We start from the raw sequence: 13,894 nt of genomic DNA, 5'->3' as shown, positions 1-13,894 counted from the left end.
TGATGTTGTGTGTCCAGGTAAATATGGATGCCCATAAAGATACCCTCATTTGAGGGTGTATTTACCAACCATCCTGATTTGTTCAGGGTATTCTAAATTTAACTCATCTGTCTGGCTTCCACTCCGCTGCTTCCATCTAGGCGACTCTGAGTTGTCAGGAACATTTTCCTATAGTTCTGCCCTTCTGCTATCAAGGGTTATTATTTAGTCCCTGGAGATCTCGGAGTGGGGCTGGACATGTCCTCTACCCCTAAAACACTAGAGAAGGAGTAGCTGGTTTCTCTCTCAGCTTGGCTGTCTCAAGAAGACAACAGAGAGTGGGCGGGGGATGTGGAAGCCAGAACTGTCTTGAAGGATCTGAGATAGTCCTGTATTTGACAGTTATTGCCCTATGAATGCAATGTACTATGCACTGCTATTTGGAAAACCTCAAATAGCAAGAGTACCCTACATCTGCCTCTGTTATGAGGGCACACTGACTCAGAAGAGCCAGGAAATTCTTCCCTTAGCAAACATACATGCTTCCTCCTAATTGGTACCCATTTTTTAAAATTGGGACTAGTGTCAGAAATATGATGTGCCTTATATGATAGATAATGCAAGTGAGCTGTCAAACTGGGATAGTGTCTCTAATGTGGTCTCACAAGGCTGAGTATTAGTCAGTATTTTTCCATGAATAAGTTTGGTTAAGGGAGTGGAGAGTAAACTTTCAAAATATGCAGATGACGTCAAACTGGGGTGGGTTATTAGCACTTTAAATAATATATGGAGATACACATCTCATCAAGCTGGAGGGGACCTCCGGAGATCCTCTAGTCTAGCCCCCTGCCCTCTTGGCAGGACCAAGCCCCATCCCCTGCCCCCTCTTTTTTTTTCTTTAATTTTAAATCTGTTTTGCCCTAGATCCCTAAATGGCCAGTGCTCAAACCACTGAACTATTCCTCCATGCCCCTGGGGACAGGATTATAATTGAAATTTATCTTGACAAATTGGATGACTAGTTTGAATTCAGCAAGATGACATTCAGTAAAAACAGCTTCATTTAGGAAGGAAAAATCAGATGCTTTCTACAAAATAGGGAATGACTGGTTATGAGGTAGTACAAAAGAAAAGGACATGGTGGATTATAGTGGATCACAAAGTGATTGAGTCCAGAATGGGATGCAGTTGCAAAAAAGGTCAATATTTTGGATTATATTAACAGGAATGTCATATAAATGGAGGTAATTATCTACTCAACTAGTCACTGATAAGGACTCAGCGTACACTGTCCAATTCTGGGTGCCCCAGCTCAGCAAAAATGTGGATAAACTGGAAGAGTCCAGAGGAAAGCAATAATAATCATATAAGAGTGACAAAGCCTGATGTATGAGGAAAGGTTAAAAAACTGGGCATACTTAAGTCTTATATGGGGAAAGACTGAGGAGACACCTAAGTTCTTTAAATATGCTAAGGTCTGTGATAAAGAGGACTGTGATCACTTGTTCCCTATGTCAGCTAAAGGTAGGACAAGAAGTACTGGGCAAAATATGCAGCAAGGGAGATTTAGATTAGATAATAAGAAATACACTCTGTGAGGTTAGTAATGCTTTGAAATAGGTTGTGCAACCTCCATCACTGGAGGTTTTTCAGGACAGGACAGGTCGGACCAACACCTGTGAGAGGTAGTTTGTTGACTTGGTCCTGCCTCAGTACAGGAGCTGGGCCTGGTGGGTTCTCAGTCTTTTGCAGCCCTACATTTCTCTAATTCTGTCATGTTTGGGGAGCACTGTATTAAGTTAATTGTTTATGTATGGCTAGGTTCTACTGCACTGGGGGAAGGCTTACCACAACTCCTCCAGGAACTAAAGACAGTGGGAAGGGGGTGTGTGACAGGGTGGAATAGGACCTGAGACACCCTGCTGGAGACCTTCTGGCCCCACAATACCCAGCCCCAGAAAAGCGCAATAGGTAGGTCCTCCAAGCTGCCTAGAACAACTCTGTGGGAAGCAGCCAATTATGGCTCAGCAGGCTAATGTAAGAGTTGCAGGGCCTAGAGCCAGTTCAGTTCCTTGCTAGAGGATAGGAATGTGGATGGTGTGTGGCTGGTTGATGGAGATACAGAACACTGGACAGGACAGTGCTGTCAGTTTCTGGGACTCCACTAGGGCAAGGCCCTGACGTAAGGGTGAAGATGCCACAGAGCTGCACAAAACTGACCTGGTGAAGTTTAGGCCCTGTGCAAAAATAGTTCAAGCAGACAGCTACTATCTACAGGATCCCTGGGCTGCGACCTGGAGTAGAGGGTAGGCTCAGGCTTCCCCCAGCATCCCTTTAGTCACTGAGAGAAGTGACCTGGACACTAAGATACCCCAGAAGAGAGAACTAAACTCTCTCAATAGCTAACTTGAAGAGCTGGAGCCTGAGAAGATAGACATTTGCTACGTCTACTCTATAGTGATCCTTCAAAAGATGTTCTTGTGGAAGATCTCTTCTGAAAAAAGCTTCTTTCAGAACAAAAAGCAGGCAAGTAACACTTTAAAGACTAGCAAAATGGTTATTAGGTGAGCTTTCATGGGACAGACCCACTTCTTCAAACCATAGCCAGACCAGAACAGACTCAATATTTAAGGCACAGAGAACCAAAACAGTGAGCAAGGAGGACAAATCAGAAAAAGATAATCAAGGTGAGCAGATCAGAGAGTGTGTCCACACACAAAAAAGTGGATCAAAAAATCGATCCTCTCCATCGACAGAGAGCATCCACACTGCCCCCACTTTTTTGAAAGAATGGCCCAGGGACTGAAAAATCTGGCAACACGAGGACTTCTCTTTCCACAAATAAATAAAATAAATAAAAAACTAAAAGGACCACTGGGGCATCTACACACCCTTTTTTCCTGAAAAAATCTTTCAGAAAAAGGTGCCTTCGTCATCTGGAAGAGGAAGAGGGCTGTCAGAAAAAGTTCTAGGTTCTTCTAGTTTAATATTGAAAGAACGCATTTGGTGTGTAGGTGCACCATGGGATTTTTCGAAAGAGCCCCAGCTTTTTCAAAAAGCTCACTAGTGTAGACATAGCCATTGCCTCCAGGGAAGGCATCCTCAGGTACTGCTCTGTTCTGGAGAAGGGACAAATGGGAAGCAATTTTTCAAAGGGCACTTGGGGCCCCAGTGAGAGAGAGGGCTGTTAGTCTTGTATTCCAAAAGGGCTCGGCTTTGCCTTTATTCACAGGCTGTGTGAGATGTGGCTGGAGGGTTGAGTCAACAAAGATTAGCTAAACATGGCCCATATAGCCCAAGTGCGTTCTAACAACTGTTATATTGGACCCCCCCCCCCCAAAAAAAAATGCGTGTGTTCAGAGTTTCTCAGAAACTACGTATCTGCACTGGAGACTATATGGGTTGACTTTAGTTGCTTCTGCTTGAGCCTGTATACATTCTTTTTCTTTTTCCTATGGGATCTTTTCATCACCTTCCCCTGCCCTCCCCCACAACCCCACCAGAATGTTCCTTCTGTGGTTGTTTTTTAAAGCAAGCTAGAACAAGTGGGGAGCTCCACAGAGTGTCTTTGTCACTGAACAATGAAAAAAAAAGAAAAATAAATTAATTTAAAACAGAAATATCATATCACAAATGCTTATTTGGCTGTGCAGAGACATATTCCCCCAAACAAGTCTGCTCTGAGTCTCAGCTGCGTATGTTAAAGAAGATGAGACAATCTTGGGCCCCCAGTCACATTCTTTCCCCTCTAATACTCATAGCAAAGGAATGTGCTTGGTGGACGTGCTTCCTATCACAGAGCTGCCTTGCAGGCAGATCACGTCTGCATCAAGTTAGGTGTGAGACCTTTTAAAGAGAAATTAACTAAATGATTGTTCTCTTTAAAGTCTCTAATGCAAGTTATTTTAATTTACCTTTTTAAAAAAAATATGGCTAGCAGGGATCTTCAGTAGGTGGTGATCCACATGCAGGAAAAATCTGGGTTTTGGAAGTGGAAGGCGTACAAGGTGAGCTTTCTAACACAGGACACTAAGGCTTTAACAATGCCCTTGCACTTTCACCAAGTGACCTGGGTAGAAGAGGATGTTGGGAACTTTGTCCCCTCTTGTGCACTATTACGGTCACAGATCAAGGTTCTTTCATTGTGCAAAGGGAGGGTCCTAGAAGTGAAACCCTGTTCCCTGGTGCACCCACCAGAGCATGGTGTTTCAGTTAGAGGGCATGGCCAGGCCTCCAGCCAGCTGGTACTTTATGCCCAGGGTGACAGTCAGGAGCCAAGAATCTGGTTGTAGTTTTTTCAGAACAGCAATAAAGATTATCCATCAGGACATCTGGTACCCCTAGGCTCTCTCTGCCCTACTGCTTTACACTAAGATAATAGTTTTTGGGGTGAAAGCTTTCTCATCCATGGCCCAATCGTGCCACCCTTGGATATTTGGGAAGTTCTCTTAACTGCCACACTACTTTTGGACTATATCAGAAATTAATGTTTACACATGGGAAGTAAAAATGAGTTTATAGTGAAAGCTAATTACAGCCTCACCAGTGAAGCATGGTAACAATAAGCTGGTTATCAGAGAAGGTGTGGGGCCATCACTAGATGAGAGACGTAACCGAGTGTCAGATGATGTAAGAAAAGCAGAAGTACTCAATGCTTTTATTGTCTTTGTCTTCATGGACAAAGACAGCTCCCACACTGTGGTGCCACACAGTGCAGTATGGGAAGGTGGAGGGTAGCCATCGGTGGAGAAGGAATGAGTTTTGAGCTATCTAGAAAAACTAGAGGTACACAAATCAATGGGTCTGGATTTAATGCACCCAAGGGTACTGAGGGAATTGGCAGAAGTCATTGCTGAGATGTTGGCCATTATGTTTGAAGACTCTGGGAGAAATCCCAGATGACTGGAAAAAGGCAAACATAGTGCCCATCTTTAAAAAAGGAAAGGACACTCCAGGGAACTATAGACTGGTCAGCCTTACCTCAATCTCTGGGAAAATAATGGAGGGGATCCTCAAGGAATCCATTTTGGAGCACTTGGAAGAGGGGAAAGTGATCAAAAGTTGCCAACATGGATTCACCAAGGGCAAGTCATGCCTGACCAATCTGATTAGCTTCTATAATGAGGTAACAGGCTCTGTGGACATGGGGAAGTCAGTGGATGTGAAAAACCTTGACTTCTGCAAAACTTTTGATACAGTCTCCCACAGCATTCTTTCCCATAAATTAAGGAAGTATGGATTGGATCCATGGACTATAAAATGGATAGAAAGCTGGCTTGATGGTTGGGCCCAACGGGTAGTGGTCAATGGCTCAATATCTGGATGGCGGTCAGTTTCAAATAGAGTGCCTCAAGGCTTGGTTCTGGGGCTGGTGTTTTTCAACATCTTTATTAATAACCTAGATGAGGGACTAAATTGCACCCTGAGCAAATTTGTGGCTGACACAAAGCTAAGGGGAGAGGTAGGTTTGTTTGCGGATAGAGATATGATCCAGAGTGACCTGGATGAATTGGAGGATTGGGACAAAATAAATCTGATGTGGTTCAACAAGAAGTGTAGAATCCTGCACTTGGGATGGAAGAATCCCAAGCATTGTTATAGGCTGGGGACCAACCGGCTAAGCAGCAGTACAGCGGAAAGGGACCAAGGGGTTATGGTAGATGAAAGGCTGGATCTGAGTAAACAGTGTGCCCTTGTAGCCAAGAAGACTAATGGCATATTAGAGTGCATTAGGAGGAGCATTTCAAGCAGATCTGGAGAAGTGGTTATTCCCCTCTGTTGGGCACTGGTGAGTCCACATTTGGAATATTATGACCAGTTGTGGCCCCCCCCGCATATAAAAAAGGACATGGATGTGCCGGAGCAGGTTCAGCGGAGGGCAGCAAAAATGATTAAGGGGCTGGAGCAGATGACCTCTGTTGAGAGTCTGAGGGATTTGGGCTTGTTTAGTTTACAGAAGAGAAGACTGAGGGGTGACTTAATATCAGCCTTCAACTTCCTGAAGGGGAGCTCTAAAGAGGATGGTGAGCAACTGTTCTCAGTAGTGACAGATAGCAGAACAAGGAACAGTGGTCTGAAGTTAGAGAGAGAGAGAGAGAGAGAGAGAGAGGTGTAGGTTGGCTATTAGGAAAAAACTACTTCACCAGGAGGGTGGTGAAGCAGTGGAATATGTTGCCTAGAGAGCTGGTGGATTCTCCATCCCTAGAGGTTTTTTAGTCCCGGATTGACAAGGTCCTTGTTGGGATTTCTTAGATGGGGTTGATCCCACTCGACGCAGGGGCTGTCCTGGATGACCTCCTAAGGTCCCTTCCAGCCCTCTGATTCTAAATCAGTGTTTTTTATTTATTTGGTTTGGTATCATTCACTATATGTTAGATGCTGGCCAAGAAGAAAAAGAAGCAACACTTATCATCTAAAAACAAGACAAGACAATGGAAACAATATAGAAATAAGGTGGTCAGACTGGTAACTGCACATGCCATGATGATGCAGTGTTCCATAACGTCACTAATTTGGCCACAGCATATATAGGCTTTGTCAGAATGGAAATGGATAGTTAGGGGCTTCCATGTTCTTTAAATATTTTAAAGCCATCTCCTTATTTTAGGCTAGTCTTTAAAACTCCTTCAGAGGGGCACCCGTCTCTTCACTTATTAGAGCATCTACCCCCTAGTGCATTTATAGAAAAAGCAGACTCCAATGAATCAATTCAGGTTCCTCACTTACTCAATTTAAATTCCCATATGCCCTAATAAGCCCCCAAATGAAGAATTAAACTAATAATACATCAGTTCTGCTGCGCTACCAATAACCTTAACTATCAAAATGACAATGCATCAATCAAACTGACATGCAGCTAATATCAACCATTAAAGTAACTGTTAAATTAGTGTCTGACAAAAGGTGTTGCTTCCATTAGGGTTTCATCTGTCTCTACTCCCCATCCTCCAGCTCTGTCTCTCACCTCTTGCTGTTTTTTCTGTCTTCTATCCCCCCTTGCGCCCCACCCACATCCCCTCTTCTCATTTCTGTTCTTCCTTCCCTTCATTTCTCCTGCTTTTGCTCTTGGCCTTCCTGAGATTAACCTAACAGTGATCTCCCATCACTTTTTGTCATGGACAGGTGCTTTTGCTTAGCTTGGCTGTAAAATGGATAATAGCCTTCCCTCATGCTTTTGGATCCCCGGATGAGTTGGATCAGACTCCTATGGACAGTCCGTGTATTTCCTGCTTCTGAATATTTCCAAACCCTGCATAGCTATAGTCTGGAGCTTCCAGAGTGTACGTTTTTACTGTGATGGTAGTATTAATTGACTCTGGGCAGAAAGATATTTAGGAGAAAATTGTGGCAATCCTTAAAGAATGGATTCAAAATGGACTATGGCCTCCTCACTTCTTACTGAACTCTGTAGAGAGACTTCAGAACAATGAAATTGCTGGAGTATCTGCAGCCACTTCTGCTTTACTTGTCAGAAGTGCATTTTAGTTTAATTTACACACACTAAAAACAGTCTAAATTACAGACTTGTTTCCTGCCTCACCTGCACTCTTGGTGGTCAGTAACTGGGGGTTTAAGCTTGGGGCTGGTGGGGCTCTGTCACTGTTATTGTGGGCAAATCCTACCCTCCCTTCTCTGGGGGTGTCTCCAGACATAGCAGAACCAATACTGGGTGAGAGACTCAGGGTGAGGGAGGATCTGAGGAGTCCACACGTGGGTATTGCAAATTCTGTGCACCGCAGATGCTAATTCTGTGGCGGGCTCAGGGTTTGTAATGTGAAACAGACCAGGAAGGAACAGGATGAGGCTTGTGATCTATTGCTACCAGTATCCACTGGTTTTCACCACAAAGAGCAGGGGTAAGGCCTGCTGCAGCCTACAGCCTGCACTACAGTATACAGCATTATCAAGCCTACTTGCTCTGGGATAGTGCAGACGAACAGGATTTATTCTAAAATTTATCCCATGCCTCAGTTTCTCCAGCTGTTAATCAGGGATAATATCTGCTTACCTCACATGGGCGCTGAGGCTGAATTTATTTTTTTCCCATCCTTTGCTGGAAAGCTGTATGGACGCGCAGAGTGCATTAGTGCACAGGTATTTTCAAGGACCGTGTAGTCTGCATCAGACTAGGCCAATATTCTGTACACCGGTGTTATAGGCTTGACGTTCTCGGGCAGAAGCAGGTTAATTTTTAAAAAAAGTTAGGTGTTTGTTGAATTGCAGGAAAATGAAAAAAATCCAGTCATTACAATATCCTTTGTGATATTTATTTTACATTAAGTTCAATTTATTTTAATTTGGCCACATATTTTTAGTTATTAGAGCAGACTGTCATATAGACAGCACAAAACCACATCACAGAAGTTGTCAGAGGCAAAGCTGGGGATTTTGCAGCTTAATTATGGCCCAGATGGGAAGAACTGGGGCACAGTTTTGACACTGTAGGATTACATACAGGAGTGCTGGGTATTTCTGTTGCAATAGAAGCTTAAAAGAAAACAGGAGGGAAATCATCAAGTGATCCAGCCCTTGTTGTCCAGTCACAGCACCTGTCAGCCAGAGATGTGGGGATACCCAGACTATGGGCCTAAATAATTATTTGTAATTAAAGGTAACCCTGTCTTTTTAGCTTAACTACATAAAACTGGAACTATTGTAATGGTCATCACTATTTTGTTTGTAACCATAATTTTGGAATGTATTTGGTTTGGGGAGTTTCCTAGGGGCATGCCTTTATACTTCAACTGACAGGCCTTCATTTAGGAACCTCTCGCCAACTCTGCCTCCAGGCCGTGGTAATAAGGACAAACAGGGAAAGCAGCAGAAAACAAGGAGGCAATCAATTGACTGGCAGGTTTCTCAACTGGTATTTCTGTTGGCCCAGGAGGTAATAGCTCAATCTTTGATTAAAACTTAGTTCAGTCTTTCTGGGCTGTGGTTAATGTTGCTGGGTCACAGTTCATTTTAATTTATTCGCCCTGTATTTTTTTTTAAAGCTACAAATATTGTCCCTTGCTATCCCCAGTCAACAAAATATAACTCCTGTGGGATGCTTGGTCCAATAATGAGTAGTAGCAGTTTTGAGGCCTAGTGCAGCAAGGTATTTTTAAAATGAGGCAGATCCACGAAAGTGCGAAGAACTGTAATCTTTGATGCCTGAGAAGAAATGACAGAAAGGGGACAGCAAAGAGCTGCTCTTCAGCTAGAGATTTTCCTGAAATATTGGATATGAACAACTTGTATTTAAAGAGAATTTTAACGACACAGTGTATGATCTGAGAGTGACTGACTCTGGGTGAGATTGTTGGTGAAAGTGTTTGCACAATACACTTGAGAAAAGGATGAATGGAGAAAAATGGGGTATGAAAGCAAGTTAAAAATTAGGGCCTGCTTGTCTGGGTATGGTTTGTAATGCTAAATTGAAATCAGTGCGGTGATATCACCATTATATGTTGTCCTTCTTTTAAAAAAAAAAAAACAACTTCCTTACACCCCACTGAATTATATCCTTGTGAAAGTGACACACAGTGTTGCCTTGAGCCGGGTATAATAGAGATGGATGGTATGCAGGCTTCCCAAATACAATATTCTGTTGTATCTCACTATTCTCCTTGTAACATCCAATGCTGATCCATTTCTGGCTTCCGTTGGGTAAAAATGATTTTTTTGGCTCAGAAATCCAGTTTTTAAAGGCTGGGAGGCTGGGGGCTACATCCTAATGGGCTGGATTGACTGCTTCACACCAAGTCATAAAATGGCTTCTAAAATTCACTTCTAGTGCTGCCAATCCAGTTATCTTATGTAGCTCACCAAAGATTTTCTTTTCTCTACCAGTTTTAAGGACTTCAACCTATGAGATGTCCTCAGTTCCCATTGACTTCAACTCTGTGCACTTAAATCTGAGTGTATAGTTGTTCAGGGTGGTTAAACTCGGCCTTTGAATTGTGTCTGATTTATATACTGATTTGTCCAAAATGTATTTTAGATTGTGGAATTCAGAGTGCAAAGCAGTTTCAGATTTACATTTTTTCTTTGTTTTTAATCTTGTACATGTTCCTATTTGATGAAAGGGAGTTTTTGACTTTCACAAGACTGTATAGCTGATACATGCCCCTCAGGAAGAGGGACACAGCCATCTCAGCAATCTCAATGTTTCCTCACTGTGATAGAGCTATAACTGTTCTGACCAAGCTTCTAGAGGGAAGGTTGGTGATGTCACAGTGTTGCATAGCAGGAGTGTGTGCGTGTGTGTGTGTGAGTGAGAGAGCCAGCGAGCGAGCAAGTTAACTATTAATTGTAAGTTACAGTATGTGAAGACATTTAAAAAGGTACTTTCCTATTACTGTTTTTCCTTTGGTAAATTTTTAATGAAATCCTTTCATTACAAATTATGCCGCCAGATTACTGCTGTGACTGTTATAGTATTTTAAAAAATGTTAAGGCATTTTTCTATCTACCTTTTCAAACATCCTCTTCAAACTACAATTTTATTTTGACAGACCTGGCCAGAGCAGTACCATTCTCTTATTGCATGGTGATAGTATTCACCATGGGACAGAGGAAAATTCATAGTACCTACATCCCATTTTTAAGCAATTTAAGAAGCTAAGATTTGGCTAAGAATATGTTTAGTCCTGCTCCCCACTAAACATTCCTATTGCACTAATCCCTGGTAAGAATCAAGATCTAAGGCTGTGTCTGGGCTTGCATTCCTCTTTCGAAAGAGGTGTGCATTTACACATCTGGAACCTCATTTGCATATTCTTTTGAAAGAAGAAAAGCAGCGTAGACATAGCTCTTTTGAGAGTAATTCTCATCTTCAAAAGACCCCTTCTTCCCTTCCTATAAAAAAGGGAAGAAGTGTTTTTTCGAAGATGGGGATTGCTTTCGAAAGAGCCATGTCTACACAGCTTCTCTTCTTTCAAAAGAATATGCAAATGAGGCACCAGCTGTGTAAATCTGCACCTTATTTCCATCTCAGTTTCCCTCATTTGCATACCTCTTCTGAAAGAGTAACGCAAGTGTAGACACAGCCTAACTGTTCTGCTACTCTGCAAGGATTTTTACTTCATATCCTTCCCAGACATTTCTTTCAACCACCTTTCCTATGTCCTGCTCTCCCAGTCTGCTCACCAAAACATGCCCAGCCTTCCTGCAACCAACCAGATTTGGCTCTCAGGCAGAATCCATGCTCCTAGCATGTCTTAACTCCTAGGTGACACATACCAGTATTTAAGTGAGTTAAGTCTGAAATCTCCTCATTCCCTAGCTACGTTCTGTGAAAAAGATGTAATGCTTTGCTGGGTGTTTTTTCCTGGGAGATGCAAGTTGAAGCTCCAAGTTTAATAGAATTACAGTGGACACTAATACTCTTTTTTGCCCTTCCTTTTGTAGTGCAATTTTCCAGAGAACCAGGCTGGCTTGAAGGAACTTTAAATGGCAGGAGAGGACTTATTCCACAAAACTATGTTCAATTTCTTTAGCACTCTGCATTTAATGTCCAGAAGGTGTACATGGTATCCATGGATTCTTGTTAGTCCCTTCTCTCTGCTTCGGTGACTGCTTTTAACCAGGAAAGAGCTTGAGAATCAGATGAAGAGCCTAATCTGTATAAAGACACAAAGTTGCCAAATACGAATCACAAATCTGTGATTTATAAGGTATTTTTGGGGAGGGGTTAGTTTAATTTTATAAACAGGGTTTTACATGTATAAAGCATGGTGGCAATATGTTTGCAGAATAACACGTTTTTTAGTCGTTTCTGAATTTTAAGTCAGATATGTGGTTGAACACAGCCTCAGCTGTCATTTAGAAAAAAAAACTTTAAAAGTATTTACATCGCCCTGGTTCTGATGGCATTGAAATTTGAAAACTGTATTTATATCCAGTCTTAAATGTTATGTCAGCCTCCTATGTTTCTGGTTCTTAAAAGTTGTCAGGCAGAGAGGCTCTTGTGCTGAAGGTAAAATAATATTCTGAAAGGAGAGAAGTAGCTGGATCAGACTTATCAGATAAATAAAACCTCCAGAGTGGGGCACATGAAATTTTCAAGTGTCTTCAAAATGCAGGTGCCTTTATGTGATGGGTGTAGCTTCATTTTATGCTATTTTCAAGGCAGAACCCATTAACATTTATTACACACTCCATGTACCTCTGGTTCCATATTGTGCAATTTTCAAAGTACAGGTCTCTCTCTCTCTCTCACACACACAAACACACACAAATAAATCACTGTAAATGAAATAATGTTTACTGTTATCTTGATGATTCTCTCCTGTGATTTGTTTCTATAAATCAGTAACAGAAATAAACATCTTGATTACTGGCAGGCTTATGTGCAGACTCAGTAAGGAGGAAGGCACTGCTGCTTCTGAACAGCCCTGAGATAGGGTGGAAAATACTTTTCACATCAAACAAACAGTCTTCTGATTTCATGAACATCTGTTAAATACAACTAGTGTCACATGCTGCTTCGATTCTGTAGGAAAAGCTCACTGCACATAAAAGGGTCTCCCTGCAGGGGACCTGTCCATCCCTCATTATATCAGGGACTCCTTGCAACCCTGCCCCCTTACATCCATACCAGGTGTTCTGTGCCCATTCTCCTCTTAGCAGGAGCCAGTATTCTCACCTACCATGTTGTTGGATATATTTCAGGATGAGTTAGTCAGATCCTGTACCCCGACTTCAAAAAGTATAAGATTCCTTCTACACCTTTGTTTCTTAAGCTGTTCCACAGAACACTGGCGTTCGGTGAACAACTCGCCGGTGTACCACAAGTGTCTGACATGTTTTTTATTTCATACACTGATGCTATGTATTTCCCGTTGTTAAAATTAGATACTTATGATACCTGATTAAATTACTTCATTTTGTTGTTTGGGTGTTCCGCAGTCTCAAAAACTTTAAGAAACACTGTTCTATAGGACAAGTACCACTCGTACCAAATAGCATCTTACACAAGTAATCCCACTGTAAGTAACAGAACCGTGTGAGCAGATAGATACTCATCAATGTGTATGGGAAAGGTATCACAATCTGGGCTGCTAGTGAACTGTATATCCTCACACATCTGTGCCATGTGATAAAAATAAGATGAAATGTTGTTACCATTGCAATGAGAGCAGCTTGTCACTCTTGCATAAAAATATGCACAAATAACATGGCTAATGTTGTTAATAATAAATTAATATGACTAATTTACCACATTAAAGTGAGCTTGAAGCAGGTTTTGACTATTTTTGCAAACCAAAAAAATTGCAGCTGTAAGATACTAGTGTTAAAACAAGTTAAGGGTCTTGCAAAGGAAAGTTTTCATGAAATGCCATTATCTGTTCTTTTGCCCAGAATTGCACAGATCTTCCAAGAATACCAGTCCAGATGATTTTCTGGGTTGGTGTTGCTCACCTAGTCCAAATGGAACTCTTCCGAGGTTTAATATGCCCTTGTGTCTGAGGGGGCCAGTGAGCTTTGTGCTTCCATTTTAAATCAGTTCTGGGTGGGAGTTTCCCTTTTTACAGTAGTCCTAAAAACAATAATCACAATAAAGAGCTGTAATCAGTGTGGAAATAATCCAACTGATTGACAACTTCTGTGCAACAGCTCATAGGTTTGCTTCCTTCAAATTGTTCAGTTTGGAAGGCACTGTTTGGGTAGTCTGTTCTCTGATCACAACACAAGAACCAAAGGCATTACATGTGCACACACTCTTTTGTATCTTAAAAGAGGCTTTTGCATTTATGCCAGTGCTGTGCATGATTCATTGATAGCAGCTGATGATGACTCTATGGTAGGCGAGTCAGCTAAACTGTAAAAGTTAGTCTGGAACCAGTCATGTGTGAACAGCAGCATCAGTCAAACTGTGCAAAATATTTTGACTCAAGCGGTTTAGTCCAGCACTGTCTTCCATATACAT

At 42.0% G+C, this 13,894-nt stretch overlaps 1 protein-coding gene across 4 annotated transcripts in view; it reads left to right on the top strand.

Moving 5' to 3' along the window:
- The window catches only part of ARHGAP10 (Rho GTPase activating protein 10), a 256,881-nt gene extending 243,053 nt beyond the window's left edge, over positions 1–13,828 (top strand). For all 4 annotated transcript variants that reach the window (XM_074993204.1, XM_074993205.1, XM_074993202.1 and 1 more), the window contains one exon: positions 11,374–13,828. In XM_074993204.1, coding sequence (XP_074849305.1) covers positions 11,374–11,462 — 89 coding nt within the window. In that variant the 3' untranslated portion in view covers positions 11,463–13,828. The remainder of the gene's footprint in view (positions 1–11,373) is intronic.
- The last annotated feature ends 66 nt before the right edge of the window (positions 13,829–13,894 follow it).

This window comes from Carettochelys insculpta, chromosome 4 (genome assembly GCF_033958435.1).
Source record: "Carettochelys insculpta isolate YL-2023 chromosome 4, ASM3395843v1, whole genome shotgun sequence".
In the NCBI taxonomy this organism is placed as follows: domain Eukaryota; kingdom Metazoa; phylum Chordata; order Testudines; family Carettochelyidae; genus Carettochelys; species Carettochelys insculpta.
This window is presented reverse-complemented; position numbering and strand designations above follow the sequence as displayed.